This window comes from Phaethon lepturus, unplaced genomic scaffold, assembly GCF_000687285.1.
Source record: "Phaethon lepturus isolate BGI_N335 unplaced genomic scaffold, ASM68728v1 scaffold4079, whole genome shotgun sequence".
NCBI lineage: Eukaryota > Metazoa > Chordata > Aves > Phaethontiformes > Phaethontidae > Phaethon > Phaethon lepturus.
This window is the reverse complement of record NW_010561068.1, coordinates 25,972-40,560: the sequence shown is the minus strand read 5'-3', so window position 1 is coordinate 40,560 and position 14,589 is coordinate 25,972. Positions and strand designations below refer to the sequence as shown.

The 14,589-nt window shown below is 38.2% G+C and overlaps 1 protein-coding gene across 1 annotated transcript; it reads left to right on the top strand.

Moving 5' to 3' along the window:
* Positions 1–290: 290 nt before the first annotated feature.
* On the top strand, positions 291–13,314 carry GPALPP1 (GPALPP motifs containing 1). Its single transcript, XM_010293850.1, has 7 exons — positions 291–460; positions 1,467–1,577; positions 5,507–5,615; positions 9,124–9,258; positions 9,486–9,650; positions 10,072–10,170; positions 12,982–13,314. The coding sequence occupies exons 1-7, from the start codon at positions 291–293 to the stop codon at positions 13,198–13,200; spliced, it is 1,008 nt and encodes a 335-aa protein (XP_010292152.1). The 3' UTR covers positions 13,201–13,314.
* The last annotated feature ends 1,275 nt before the right edge of the window (positions 13,315–14,589 follow it).

Genomic DNA, 14,589 nt, shown 5'->3' with positions numbered 1-14,589 from the left:
ATGCTTTGTACATCAGTTGTTAGATAAAACAGGGCTTTCTAGTCCTGTTCCAGACATGCAGTCTACTCATGCAGTAATGGACTAGTAATGTACTAATTTAATTTGGGGCGGGGAGGCGGGGGAGAGTTGTTCATTGAAATATGGTGCTGAAAAAAGCAACTCCTAGAAGTTTGTTTAGATATCCTCTCTAAATGCTAGACAGAGCAATGACTGAATAAACTTCATTCCAGGTAGATACGTGTTTTGGGAATACCAAGACAGATCATACTAATTTGAGATGTTTAATAAGTATGCCAAGTAACTCTGGGTGTTCAGTTGCAGGACCGGCATTGCCTCCAGACTATAAAAGCAGCTGTAGCTCAGAAACTCCTGACAGTGATGACGACACAGAATCTCTTCCTCTACCCAGAGACGCAAACAGATATTCTGAAGAGGAGACAGAAGGAGACCCAGCACCCAAGTGAGTATGTTCTTAGGTTATTTGTATATTTACATTGTATTGCAAATGAAATGTGTCTGCATAAATTCTGAGAAAGGGACAGTATTATATAAATAAAAAGGTAAACCCTGTACCTGTGTAAAACTTGATGATGTTCTGCATGTGCTTTGCAGTTAAGAATGTTCAGATGACCTGTTTGACACCCTGTGATGGAATTAAGGTATTGAAGGCAATCAGATCTCTGTATTTACATGTTTTGTTTTGGTTCTGCAAGTAAAGTAATAAAATCCTTAATGTTTTGCTTATTTATAGTAAGGACAGACATCATTTATCATGTGTGCATTTGGTATTTGAATTTCACCCTGTTTCTAGTATACTACCTCTCATTGAGAGGTCATAAGAACTAGTTATGGGCATTAATTTATGGATTCAATTAAGTCAACTCTAATGGAAAAAACCAATTTAGCAAATAACAGGAGTCTGCACATACTCTCATTTGGTGGGGTTGATTACTCACAATTGCTGTGTTAAGAACTTGTGTGTGTTTGTGCTAGGCCTTGTATAAGGGACTTCAAGGGCATTATGCCATCTTAATGAGTGTTAGAGTAGTTATTACTCACTTTTTTCTTGTCTTATTCAACAGTTTTTCAGTTCATTAGACTTGAACTGGGAAAAATACTAGTCAAAATGCAGACAGTGTAGACAATTGGAGAAAGAAGTGTGCTGAATTTAAAATTACTTTGTGATTAGAAAATGGTATTTCAATATTATACTACTCTTCTTCCTACAGGAAAAGCATTCTTAATGTTTTTTTTAAATGTCAGAGCATTTTTGGAATGAAGCTTATGCTCCCTATTTTTTAAATGCTTCAAATTATTTTGGATCCTTTTGCACTGTTTCCTTGGTAACAGCAGGATATTTAGTACATAAGCCTGTCTGAAATAATTTAATGTTTTTTTCCTTTTAAAATGTAGATAATTGCTATGCATGTCAAGGTAATTATTAAGTGAAATCTTCGTGTTTGCAGAAAGCCAAAAAGAATTCAGGAAGATGATGATGATGATGATGATGATGATGATGGCTTTTTTGGGCCTGTTCTTCCTCCTGGATTTAAAAAACAGGATGATTCTCCAGAGAGGTAATTAAAATGGAATTATATTCATACTCTTAAAAGATAATTATTTTAGCAAAAATAATTTGTGGCACTATTACAGAACACTTCAGTTGTGCACTTCAGATCTAGATGATTAGAATTGCTTCCTCCACATTCTGAGAACAGGAACCGCATTCCCTTGAAAGAGTCCTCCTAGTCCTGGCTGCAAGGTTAGAGAGAAAAAGAAAAAAATGTGAATTGTCTGAGTTATATTTGGAATGTTAAATGTTTTCCATTTCTTATGATAGGTCTCAGATCAGTGCAGAAAAAACAAACTACAGGTACAAAGACCCATAGTTCTGTAGTTCATTCTGAGCTGTTAGGGTGTAGGGCAGTTAGCTTTTGTGTGGTGCAATACAGTGCAGATTATTGGAATTGTTACTTGCTAATGCACCAGGGATTGTTGTGTATGTGTCTCCACTGTAGGTTTCTAGAAAGCAAGCTGTCAGGTCTAAGCAAATAAGCGTTATTTATAACCTCTATCAGGAAGCTTTCCATTTGATTGCATGCAGTTATAAAATACTTCCCGAAAAATTTATGGATTTTCTATGCAGATCTTAACCATGTCTCACAGCCTTCTAGCCTCTGTGCACTTCCTTACGTGATTTGAAATTATAATGCGTAGTGAAATTGGTACTTCCAAGGGGATGCTTATTGAGGAAAGGTACAAGAGAGGCCCTTGATCACTATTATCTTCCTCAGAGCAATAGGGAGCTGGTAGATAAAATAGATCAATACCTACCTGTCAGGTATGAGTTTTCAGTTCTAGGGAAGTGACTCAGTTTGCTGTTGAGCTGTGTATATACTATACCACCTCAAAGGAAATTCAAAGTTGAAATTTTAGTTTGGATACATTTTTATGATGCTTGGCAGCAGTTAGTAAAACAAGAATTTATGTAACTAAGGTTATTTGGAAGTAGCCTTTTCAGATCTGTTTGGTTACACTCTGCTGTAATCAACAAACTCTTTTGTAATTGTGGGTATCAAGCTCAGTGGCTCATTTGGTGCTTTGATAGTCCCCAGAGTAACATTTTTTTCTTGTGTTTCATATGCACAATGTTTTATTTTAATTATAAAATTTAGGAAGTCACTAAAAATAATGTGATCTCTAATAAAGAAAATAAATGCCTGTAGCTTTTAATAACAGCAGAGGTAGCCTTCTTGCTTTCTTGATTTTTGACATGAATACTCCTGTGGTAAAATGTTACTTCAAAGTGTGCAAAGGAAAAGAGGTAGAAAAGAGACAACTTGAAGGTTAGAGAGATGAGCGGTAACACAGGCTGTCACCCATCATATAGTCTTAGTCTTTTCTATGTTCACCCAACTTCTATTTCTACTTAGCAGTTTATTTCCAAAATGCTGGATAACTCGCATTTACATTCAGAGGGCAAGTTGGATTTTTTTTTTTTCCTGTCCTAGCTCACCATACAACTGCTGCTAGCACACACTGAGAAAGCAGATTGAGCAGAGCTGGTTTGCACCCAACCCTATTCCCTGAATAGGTGGGAAAGGTGTGATGTGTAGGAAGAGCCTTGTCTATCTTCCACCTCCGTACACCTGGCAGTCTAGTTGTGCTGACACACTGAGGCTCATAAGCTGTGCAGGGTGTAAGACACAATGCTGTTAACTGTCTCCCCGCTGCATTGCCCCCCACGTTGAGCAGATTGTCAGCTGACAGTCTAGCCATGAATAATTGAAACAAATGCAGGCTGTTTGTTTCAATGTATGGACATACTGTTTGTTAGCGCTGTGTGACATACTTGTTCTTTTAGAAAAGCTTTTGTTCTGTTACGTCTTTTCCAGACTTGTCAAAGCAACATATTCATGAGTAGGAGCAGCTGATGTGGCAACTTGCAGCTTGTTAAAAATTGTTTGAATCATTCCAGCATAAAATATATATATGAACAGATTTCCTTCAACTTTGGAAAGGCTATTGCTGTTTATCAGTGTTAGACAGAGGTGCAGCACTCGTAAATATATCCAAAATATTCACACATCAAGGTAAAGAGCAAAGGTTATCTTAAAAATTTTGTTATGCATCAGAAGAATGCTGAAATGCCCATCTTGAAACATGCATTAGCAAGGACTCCAAGTCCAAGAACAGGAAAGTGTTCTTTGCCATACATGAAAACTAATATTCCATAAGTTAAAGCTTAGTTCTTGGTAAGTTTGGGTTGTTTTTTTTTTTTAATATGTATAGATAGGTACCAAAGTTGCCAACAACAGCAAAATATGTTTAGTGGAGTTTTATTTAGATTCACTTTACCTCTTCAGAGAGCCTTTGGACATCCAGGTAACTCGCAAGAATCATGTTGGCTGTGTGCTGCTGAGGATAGACTCAAGCAAAAGGGTTATTCTTGTGGGGAAAAAAAAAATACCGCAAAAACATAGAAAAGGAAACCATGGGAGGGATGAATATGGGAACCATTTTTCTATTCCTTGGAAGAACTTTTGAGCTGTGACAGAAGCAAGGCAGAATATCTGAGATCTGCTCTTTTTCACAAGTTGCACAGATACAGCCCACAACATAGATGTTCCTACATATTTTAGTAGAAAGCTTTCTTTATAGTTTGGTTTAACTGTCTCCCCATGCAAAATAAAGGCACTTGTATACTAAAATAAAAGACTATTTTTGCCATATCTGTATAGGTTTAAATTCAATCTCTTTAAATTATATTGGGATTTTAAAATATTGTCTTAACAAGACAGAGGTCAGAAGGCAACAGAGGAAAATAAAAGCTGTTTCTTTTTTGCAGCAGCTAGGTGGGGGTGGAAGTTCAAATTTAACCCAGACCTGCTGCCTGGGTTTGAAACCTCACCAGTGCCCTTGTCCTGGCCTGAGCTCATATTTATTGTATGTCGCTGTCTATCTGTAGTTGGCTTTCTGGCAGGACTTTCTGCTTTTTTATTTCCCCTCTTCAAATCCTGACAATAATATCACTACAGCAGGGCTGTACTGATTAGACTATGTGGGATTTAGTAGAAGACCATAATTAGCATAATTCAATTCATGGTGTGTTACATCTGATTGCCCTAAAGCTCAGAAACTGAAGAGCATAATAAACAAAGTCTCTGCTGATACATTGTGAGGATATGTCACTTGGATATTTCTTCAGGTGATAATTGTTTGGGTTTTTAATAAACTTTAAAGAATATGGTGGTGGATTATTGAGAGGAACTCGTGTACAAAAGTCTTTTCAGTACTGTGAGCACAGTTGGTATTATGCTTTGAACTGTAGTCACCATTGACAAGAGATTCTCACCTTTCTGTATTCCTGGAGACAACTGAATTATACTGCTTGCAGAACTGCTGTGTAAAAACAAATCAGTGAAGTTACCTGGGATCACAAAACTTTTCTTCTCTTTTCTCCACTCCAAGGGAAAATAAACTTAGAATTAGAGCAGTTCACTGATTCTGTTTATTGAAGGACAGTGAAACTATGGTGCGAGGCAAGAATGAGCAAAATTGGCTTTGTTGCTAAGAGAGAGTAGTGTATGTTTGATCTCCCACCTTTCATTGCTCTTGAATCCAGTGAAGGCAGCTAGGGAAGAAAAAAGTGGATTTTCATGAATGCATGCATGCTACAACTTTCCCGGTTTTCTTGCATCCCAGGTCTCTGCAGAGGTCCTCCTGGAAAATGGAGAAACTCTTCTTATTCAGTTATTTCTGTGGTGTGTGCATAGGGGGCACATGGGGAGGAAGGAGAATCACACTTACCATCAATATTTGATTTTTATATTCATCTATTACATCTTTTTCCTGCAGCAAACAGCAAAAGACTGTTATTTAATGTACTGTCCATGTTGGTTGTGTTACTTATGTTACTTCCTTTTTTTTCCCCTCAACTGAAAATGAAAATTTTTTTTTTTTTTTTTTCTTTTTTTTTTTTTTTTTCTTTTTTTCCCCCCTCAAGGCCCATTATAGGTCCTGCATTACCTCCTGGCTTTAGGAAACCTTCTCAGGACACCGGTAATAGTAGATGTTCCACAGGACCATCTGTTTCATCAGAATTCCATACCCAGGTTTGTGAAAACAGAAGCCTTTTGTTTTAGTACAAGCTGTCTGAAATGCTCAAGCAAGTAGAAGCCTCAAAAAGTCTAGACATACTTTTCAGCATGACAGTTTAATTTTAGACCAGAAGGTGTCTGGCATATTTTTGCCCGAGTCAAATACTGAAGCATAAATAAGCCTTAAAAAAGAAAAAGGCTGATCTGGTTTGTTGTGATTTTGCTGTTAGATGATGCACTCACTGAACACAAGAGATCTAGGGTTAGGCCTCCTAAATTGCAGTCACAGTAATTCTTCCTAATGTTTTTCCATTCTTTCTTTTGGTATGACATCCTTCGCAAGTGAACATCCTGGCAAAGTTCAAATTTTTAAAGACATTAAAGAAGTAATGCAACCTGTTAAAATGAAAATATTTACCTATAACTCAAGCTTTTACTCCTTTGCTGATGGGGAAGCAAAATGATTGAATATTTCATATGTTTATTAGTGGATACGTTAAATAAGTTTATCCAAAAGAATGCAATCAAGAGTGGCACTACAGTGTCACTAATTCTTATGAATACCAAGATGATACCTGTAACTGGGAGTAAGGCAGAGCAGGACAGTGACACTGACACAATTTTTTGGTTCATGTTTTTTGACTGTTCTCATCAGGTTAGGTAAAAACTAGGTAGAAGTCCTGTAGTCACAAAATACTGCATGTACTAGTAGAGAACATTCAGGAATAAGATGTGTGATAAAATACAGCTAGAAGTATGGTGAAGATTCAGCTCCCTAAACACAGGCCTCTGGTACCATTCTGAGGGATCTGAACCGTCTGCAGCGGGCTGGCAGATGAGGAGTAGCACCTTACAGAAGCTTGCCTCCTTCCTGAGAAGCACCTCTTAAGCCAGGCAGGATACTGTAAGACATCAAAAATGGTGCTGGATACCAGTGTTTAGGCAACTGAATCTCTCTCATGCTATGACAAACTAAATATTAATTCCTTGTGAGAATTAACAGTTACTCTGTTTGTTTCTAAAATACTTACATTTTTAAGTTTAACTCCCAGACACTATGGGACATGCTAGGAAGAAATGAGGCAAAGGCTGCTCTGAAACTGCACTTTCTTGATTTGTAGTTGCGAAGTATGTAATTCTCCAGCCTCCTACAGTGAGGTTTGTCATAATCCTTCATGAAGAATGATTGTCTGACATTTTTAAGGTGCTCATCATCTTATAACTCCAAATAACAATCAAGCAATTTATCATAATGACAGATCTCCGGAGGCAGGGTTGTCAAAACTGGTCTGCTTACATATTTTACAAACAAAAAAGTCTCTCTTCTCCTAAATAGATCTTCTAGCATCAACTTTGTTACAGCTATTACAGAACTTACATCATGTTATTTTTTTCTCTTCTTAATAATACTCTTATTTTTTATTTTGTTTTATTATTTTGTATTCTAGTACATTCTATCTTTAGAGGCAAGTTATTATGCTGACTCTTCACTTGACATTGATTTTCCCTTCAAACTTGAAGGCTGTATTTTTTAATGTTTGTTTAATTTCATCTTGTTTGAGGCAGGTGGTAATGGAGTGAATTGAACTTAAGACTAGTGAGAAAGGAAATGAGACATGCTTCTTCAACTAAAACTCAGTGTGGAATTTGTCTTTCATCCTTAACTACTCCACAATACAATTTATTATGAAAGTTGTACATATTTGCATTTTATATTTGTTTGTACACAGAGAGATGGAAATGTTTTACTATCTTGGTTTCTCAAGGTCGTTATTCCTCTCCCCCACTAGCTCCTTCTTTAAAGAGAGAGAGAGAGAATCCAGTCACCCCATTCTCTAAAAGTTGAAGCAATATTGCAGTGGTAGATAATTAGTGAAAGCTTGACTATGTAAATGTTTTTGAGAAAAATGACGAGAGAAATTGGTGTTACCACCTTGCACTGATGGTGTTTGTAAATGACCAGCTATTTCTCACCCTCAGTCTTTCAGATCCATTTCATGCAACTGATGATACAGCCATTCAATTTGCTAAGACTCTTCTTGCACCTTGTGGTCCACGGCCATATGTAGCTGCATCTCTTGCTACCTGAAGCTTGCCTTTTCCGGTGTTCATACTTTTGCTGACTCCTAAAGGCAGACAGGGCCAACTGTCTTGGCTACTTGGAGCAGTGTCACTAAAGCATGCTGCTTTCTGTAGCAAATGGCACACACAGTGGCTTATTTCACATCTGTTGTCTTCCTTAGCCCACATCCCTCTACAGCAGTGGAATGCCAACTGTGAGCAACCTGAAGTATTGGGCTTGAACTCAGTGTAGCAGGATACCTTTCCTGCTCTCCTCCTCCTTTCACTTGTTCTCCATTCCCCATGCTCCCATTAGGTGACTCTTCTAGTGAGGTTCTGTACTCCATTCTTGTATTCTCCACTGGGTCACCTCTGCCTCGTGCACCTTCTTTTTTACATAGAAGGCTCCTGATACTGTTTTTCCACTGCTTGTCGCTCTTGAGCCCTTATCTTCTCTGATGGTGTCATGGTTCTTGGATGTCTGCCTGGTAACCAAAGTTTGACATGACAAAAACAAGCCATTCCCCCACCACCTTCTTCATCCTCTTTGCCACCCCCTTATATTCTCAAGTAGTGCTCTGTGCTTCCTGAGTATACAGCCTTGTCATCCTACTCCCGTTGCTATATCACCCACATTCAGGCTGTAGCTAAATCTTTTCACTTCCATAGATATTGGGCACGTCAGCTTTGCTTCCAGGGCACTGCGGCGGTGTCATTTGCTGTCTAGTTCTGCCTCCATCCACATCTGTACTGTTTTAACTTGGAGGGACCTGTACAGGCTTTCCGTCCAACCCCTGGCATCCACAAAGATTCTTACTAACATCTAGTCCTTTCAAACTTTGTTTTTTGAGCCATTCTTCAAATCATTGCTTAGAATGCAGTGTCAAAAAGGGATTGAAGAAGCGAATGACAGAACCAAGAGATTAGCCTGGCAGGTGCTGTACACCCAGGGGGGTACTACCATGCATGCCACTGTACCCTAGCTTGCATGTTAATCTTCCCAGCATCCTTACAGAATCTGAGCTTGAGACAGTTCTCCTCGTGGTGCGAAATTGCGATCCTTGTTAAGGAGATGCATCCAAACATTGCCAGTGATGGTAAAGCCCAAAGTATTAAAGATGTATGCTTGTGGGTTTCAAGTTTACTTATGGCCACAGAGGCTACATGGCTGCCTGCAGAGCAATGTAAAGTAGCAGGACTTTGTGTGTTGCCACTGTGTTCACCAGCAGTTTTGCCTCAGACAAGAGAAGGTACTTTTGGAAACATGGAGACCAAGCATCCATGTTAAAGTGCTAGAACAGGTCTAATCTGGAGTTTTAATGGAGGTTTTTGTCTTGACTGGCAGATGCATTGTGTTAGGTTTCTATGCTCTTCTAGACAAAATCATTCTAATCCTGTGAAGCTGAAGTGTTTCTTGATGGTCTTAGCACTGTGATTGAGAGAAATGTTTAATTTTTGGAAGGTAACAGATAGTAGTGAGGAAGAAGACAATCTTATAGGCCCAATGCCTGCAAAAGGACCAGTGGAGTCTGATGTGACCAAAGAATTTGAACGCAGAGCTCAGAGAATGAAGGAAAAACTTACTTCAGCAGACAGCGTAAGTTGGATTTCTTAATTTCTAATATTTTGTTGCTGGAGTGTATTCGTGTTTTTCTTTGCCTATTTCTATGTGAATGCAGTTGCAGTTCTGCTTGGGATGCTAAGTGTTTGCAATTGTTAAGACAAAGAAAAATCCATTATTTCTGCTGGAGGAGAAGAGATTCAGACAGCAATTTTTGATTATGCCTTTTTTGCCCCTCCCCCAAACTTATTTCTTTTGTAAAGGATGAACCCAAGCAAGTTACCAGGGAATCATGGATGACAGAGCTTCCACCTGAGTTGAAAAGCTTTGGATTTGGCCCGAGAACATTCAAGAGAAGAGCTGATGACAAATCAGGCGATAGATCTATTTGGACAGATACCCCAGCTGATAGAGAGAGAAAAGCCAAGGTGAGCATTTATTCATTCATACACACCTGCAGGCAGTATGCATGTTGTTGATATTCTGTGAAAATATAGGAAAGAGACCCTGAGCTGTTCAGTGAAAATTTTTTTCCAGATTTTTCTTTGTTATCAAAGCTTACTAATTTAGGCTTAAAGGTAAAGGCAAGGAAATAACAATTTTTAAGTAAGATTGATATTCATTTATTCCCTCTCCATTCTGCAGTAGTCAGGTACTCTGTATGAGCTCATTGAATTTCCAATTACAGTGTGTTGGGTTTCTTCTTTTATCAAGCTAAGCAAAAAATATCTGGTGGCCTCTATCATGGCTTCTACCCTTCAGATTTAATTAAAGTAAATACAGATTTCCTTGCTTTTTACTTCAGACATTATGATTACTGTAGCGTGTGATTTGCTTCTAACTCAACAGGAAAGAGAAGAGGCAAAAAAGTCAACCAGTAAGGATAATGAAGAAATTGTATTATCTGGGAGAGACAAGAGACTTGTTGAGCAGGTGACTTCGTACAATGTAAGTGTAAGAGCAAAATACTTCTTCCTGCATTTCCTTTAATTCTTCACTCTTTTTATCCTGGTTCTCATTTCTAGTTCTGCTGGTTTCCATGGTGATGCCACTACAGTCTTCCCTTTTAGGGCCTAAACCTACTGCTGTTTAAGTTATTAGAGCATTTGCCATTGACTTCAAGAAGAGCAGGATTGGGTCCTCAAGCTGCTGCTGAAAACAATGTGACAGAATTGGGGTTTGTGTATAGTCTCCGTTTTAGGTGGTATTTTCCTTAAATCACCCTCATGTCAGGACATGGTTGCTGGGATTAGACAACCTTGATTGAAATATTGGCTTGCTTCACCAAATTGCCAACATCCCAAGAATAAAACAGTAGTAAAGGTTTAACTTTTAGGACAAAATATCCATTAACCCAAAATAAGCTTGATGGGCTAAGCAGATCAATGCCTGAATTACACCGTGTAATTAATTACATTAACTGCTCACTACAACAGCATTATTACATGAAGTTTTCTTCAATCTCTGCAGAAGCAGGTAATTTTCACAGATGAATGTTGATTACTAGAAGTCTGAACTCCATGTCAAACACCCTCTCACTTTTCTGTCTGCCAACCCTGTCCACCAGAGTATATGGACTATTGCCTGCCTTACAGCTGTTCGTTCCAGTTCTTCCCTGATTTATGGCCTGAAGTCTTATGGAAGGCAGCCTGGTCTCTTGAGAGTATAATTAACTTGAGAATTGCAGCTTATATTACATGATTGAAGTTTATCTGGCACTTTTAATAATTCATTTGTAGTTCATTAAATCACATGTCCCTCTTGAGGCTTGCAAATCCAGAGCTATTAGCATATGGTCTTAAACTTTTTCTGTGTTGTCTGTTGAATATAGTAGAATAATTTTCCTGTAAAAGTGGGTTTTGCTCTGTACCATTGCCAGAATAAAACATATGTAGGCCTTTACTGTTTCTGAGGTTAATGGAGTTCTCTCAAAAAAAATGAAGGCGGCATCTTGTTTAAGAACAATGTTTCTTGGGTTGTTTTGTGGTTTTTTTTTAATCAGGTCTTGTTTCTAATTTTTAGGTTATGGGGTTTTGGTGTGTTTTTTTCCTTTTAAAGTCTTTTTTTCCTCTGTTCTTTCATTTTTCTTTCTCGACTGACTTTTATCAAGGGTGCTTTCATAGAATGGGAGCTTTAATTCTGAAAATAGTTTCTTACAGTTAATTATTTCAGTGCTGGTGCTATATACATTCTCTGGTGCAATTCTGTCAACATTGACGCAGTTACACTGTGAATAAGTATTGCCCATTTTCTATTTTCCATGAGACTAATTTCTTATGTCATATATGAATTATTATTAGTATGCGTGATGAAGTAAGTGTTTGCACAGAGAGTGAAGGGAAATGAATCTTTGGAATAAAGGTCTCGTGTTCCTAGATGTGAGAAAACAGAGTTGCTCATCTTCTGCTCTTTCTGATGAGAAGATTCGTTTGGACTGGCCTTTCGGCTGGTTTGTAATGATTTGAGAGTCTGAGAAATTCACTGCTTGGAGACACACAAGTACACTGTACCTGAGTAAAGGACAGGCCACATAGTCCTGTGAGAACCAGTCCTGCTTCCTCATGAAGTCAGCAAAAGCTTTATGTTGTATTTAGACTGGATCACGCTCTTTAATAAACACAACTGAAGTCCTTGACTTGGCAAAATAATGTGCTTTAGCTCAAGGCTGTGACTTTGTCCTGTGGGCTTGCAACAGATTATTCAAATACCGAAAAGTTAAGAGTACTCATTTGTCCTGGTTTCATCTGGGATGGAGTTAATTATCTTCCTAAGAGCTGCTATAGTGCTGGTTTTTGGATTTAGCATGAGAATAATGTTGATAACACACTGATGTTTTTAGCTGTTGCTAAGTAGTTGTAGTGCTTATGCTCAGTCAAGGACTTTTTGGCTCCCCACGCTCTACCAGCGCGGAGGTGCACACGGAGCTGGGAGGGGGCACGGCCAGGACAGCTGACCCAGGCTGGGCAAAGGGATATTCCCTACCAGATAACGTCATGCCCAGTATATAAACTGGAGTTGGCCGGGGGGTGGGAATCACTGCCTGGGGACAGGCTATCTATCACCGGGTGGTGAGCAATTGTTGCATCATGCATCACTTGTTCTTGTACATTCCTTTTTTTTTTAAATTATTATTATTATTATTTCCTCTTCCTTTGCTGTCCTATTAAACTGTTTTTATCTCAACCCACAAGTTTTTTTTTCCAATTCTCTCCCCTATCCCACCTCGGGGGCAGGGGGAGGCAAGCGAGCAGCTGTGTGGTGCTTAGTTGCTGGCTGGGGCCACATCATTAAAAACACAATAGCACATGAGAGTAAGATCGAAAGGGTATCTAGCTTGTTCCTGCCCCTAGCAGTGACCAAAACCAGATGCTTAGGGGAAGTGTACAAGAAACTACGCCCGTGCTTTGAGACCTTGCTCTTGACACATCTTCATTTGTCTTTGCTAATAATGGCAGAGCAACTCTTGTATTTTCTTTTGCATTATTTTTACTATTTATCTCCACTGTCTGTGGAGATTCAGCAACATTATGTGTGTCTTTAGTGTCAGTGAATTATTAGTATTTTACTTAAGGTGGATGAGATTACATGCGCTTTCTGCTCTGTGTATGCTGAATTTATCACTCTCCTGTTACTAAGCTGTCTTCTTTTTTTTTTTGGAATATTTAGCATTCCTAATGCCAGTCCTTCCATTTGGATTTTCTGTACATTGTTAATATTTTGTAATACTTTATTTCTTCTTCCTTCTTCCCATTTTTCCAGGAGTCAAAGAGGTCAGAATCTCTCATGGACATACATCAGAAAAAAATAAAGAGTAAAGTGTCTGAAGAAAAGAACAAACCTCAAGAAAGAAGGCCATTTGACCGAGACCAGGATCTCAAAGTCAATCGCTTTGATGAAGCACAAAAGAAAGCTCTTATAAGAAAATCCAGAGATCTGAATAGTAAATTTGAGCACAGCAAAGGCAGTATGTTTTTATAACATGAAAGCATGAAGCTTTTTTGAAATGAAGTCAATTAAACTTTGAATACTTAATTTTTTAAGTATTTTTCTGTAAATATTTGTATGCAGAATAAATATCCTGATGTTTAACTATTTTTCCTTGTCTGTAAATACTCAGTTAGGGAGGACCATCTGTACAAAAACTAAACTGGTAAAGTGAAGTCTTGGCATTAAAAAATAGGTAAATTTGCTGCCTAAAACATTGGGATGTGTGTATATATACATTTATTTAATTTTTAAACATAAAAATAATGAATTAGGTATTATTTTAAGGAGCTTTAGAACTGATCTCTCAATGGAGTTGGTAGTTTCCCCATTTTTTCTGCCATGGTTAAGATATTCTTGCTGAGCCTGACCTGAAGGCCATGGGAAAAATCCCCTGTAGGCTCCTGGGCAGGATCTTGCTTGGCTGGAGTTCCGACTGCAGAGTATAAATGCAAATGGCAGCTTTTATGTCCACCCAGTGCTTTTAGTTCTATGATTGTGTGTCTGTACATAAATACGGGTTTGTATCTGTGCAGTATAATTTCTGTATTATAGCAGGAAGAGCTAGTTGTAGCAGAAGTAATAAAACCTCAAGATTTGCTGGTTTAATTATAAAATGGTAGTATACAAGAAAAGAAAATCTAATTTGAATTTCAGTTTGCAGGGCTTACTGTCAGAAAAATCCATCTTTTTTAAGCAAATACAATGTGAAAACCAAAATAAAGCTTATTTTGTCAGTTAATTTGCAGAGCAGAACAGCTCTTTGGTATCAAAAAGGAAATAAATCTGACATTTGAAAAAAATCTACATCCATGCTTAGAGTTCTTTAGCTCTTCTGTGTGCGTTTGTGTGTGTAGCAGCTGAAGGGAAAGTTGCGTTACTTGTTTAAAATTAGACAATTCCATCCTTTTTCTCTTGAGTAATGCTTGGGATCCTTTTTAAGGAGGATATATACTAAAAGTATATATGAAAATAATTTTATATATGAGATGCTGGCAACTTGTTCAGAAGTGTGACACACTTTGCATATTAAATACCATTAAACACCAGAATTTCCAAAAAGACTACCGTGACAGGTGGTGTCTAGGTTGGTTCATGTTACCGGAGCAGTTCACGTCTCCAGGTAACATGAACACGTTACCAGCTTCATGTTACCTGGAGACTTCTCGGCACAGCCTCCACGTGCTGAGAAGTCTGGGAGAATTTTCAATGTCGCAAATGAATGCTTACGTACGATACACTTAGATACTGCCTTTCTTAACAGACAATTTATTTTGCAGTTTGAAAGCACTACCTTGAGGAGGAAGAAGGCCTGGTTGTGTATTGTGCTTGGGTGTTTGGTTGTTTTTTTTTTCCAATCGGTTTTGAGTTTCTGAGCTTGGT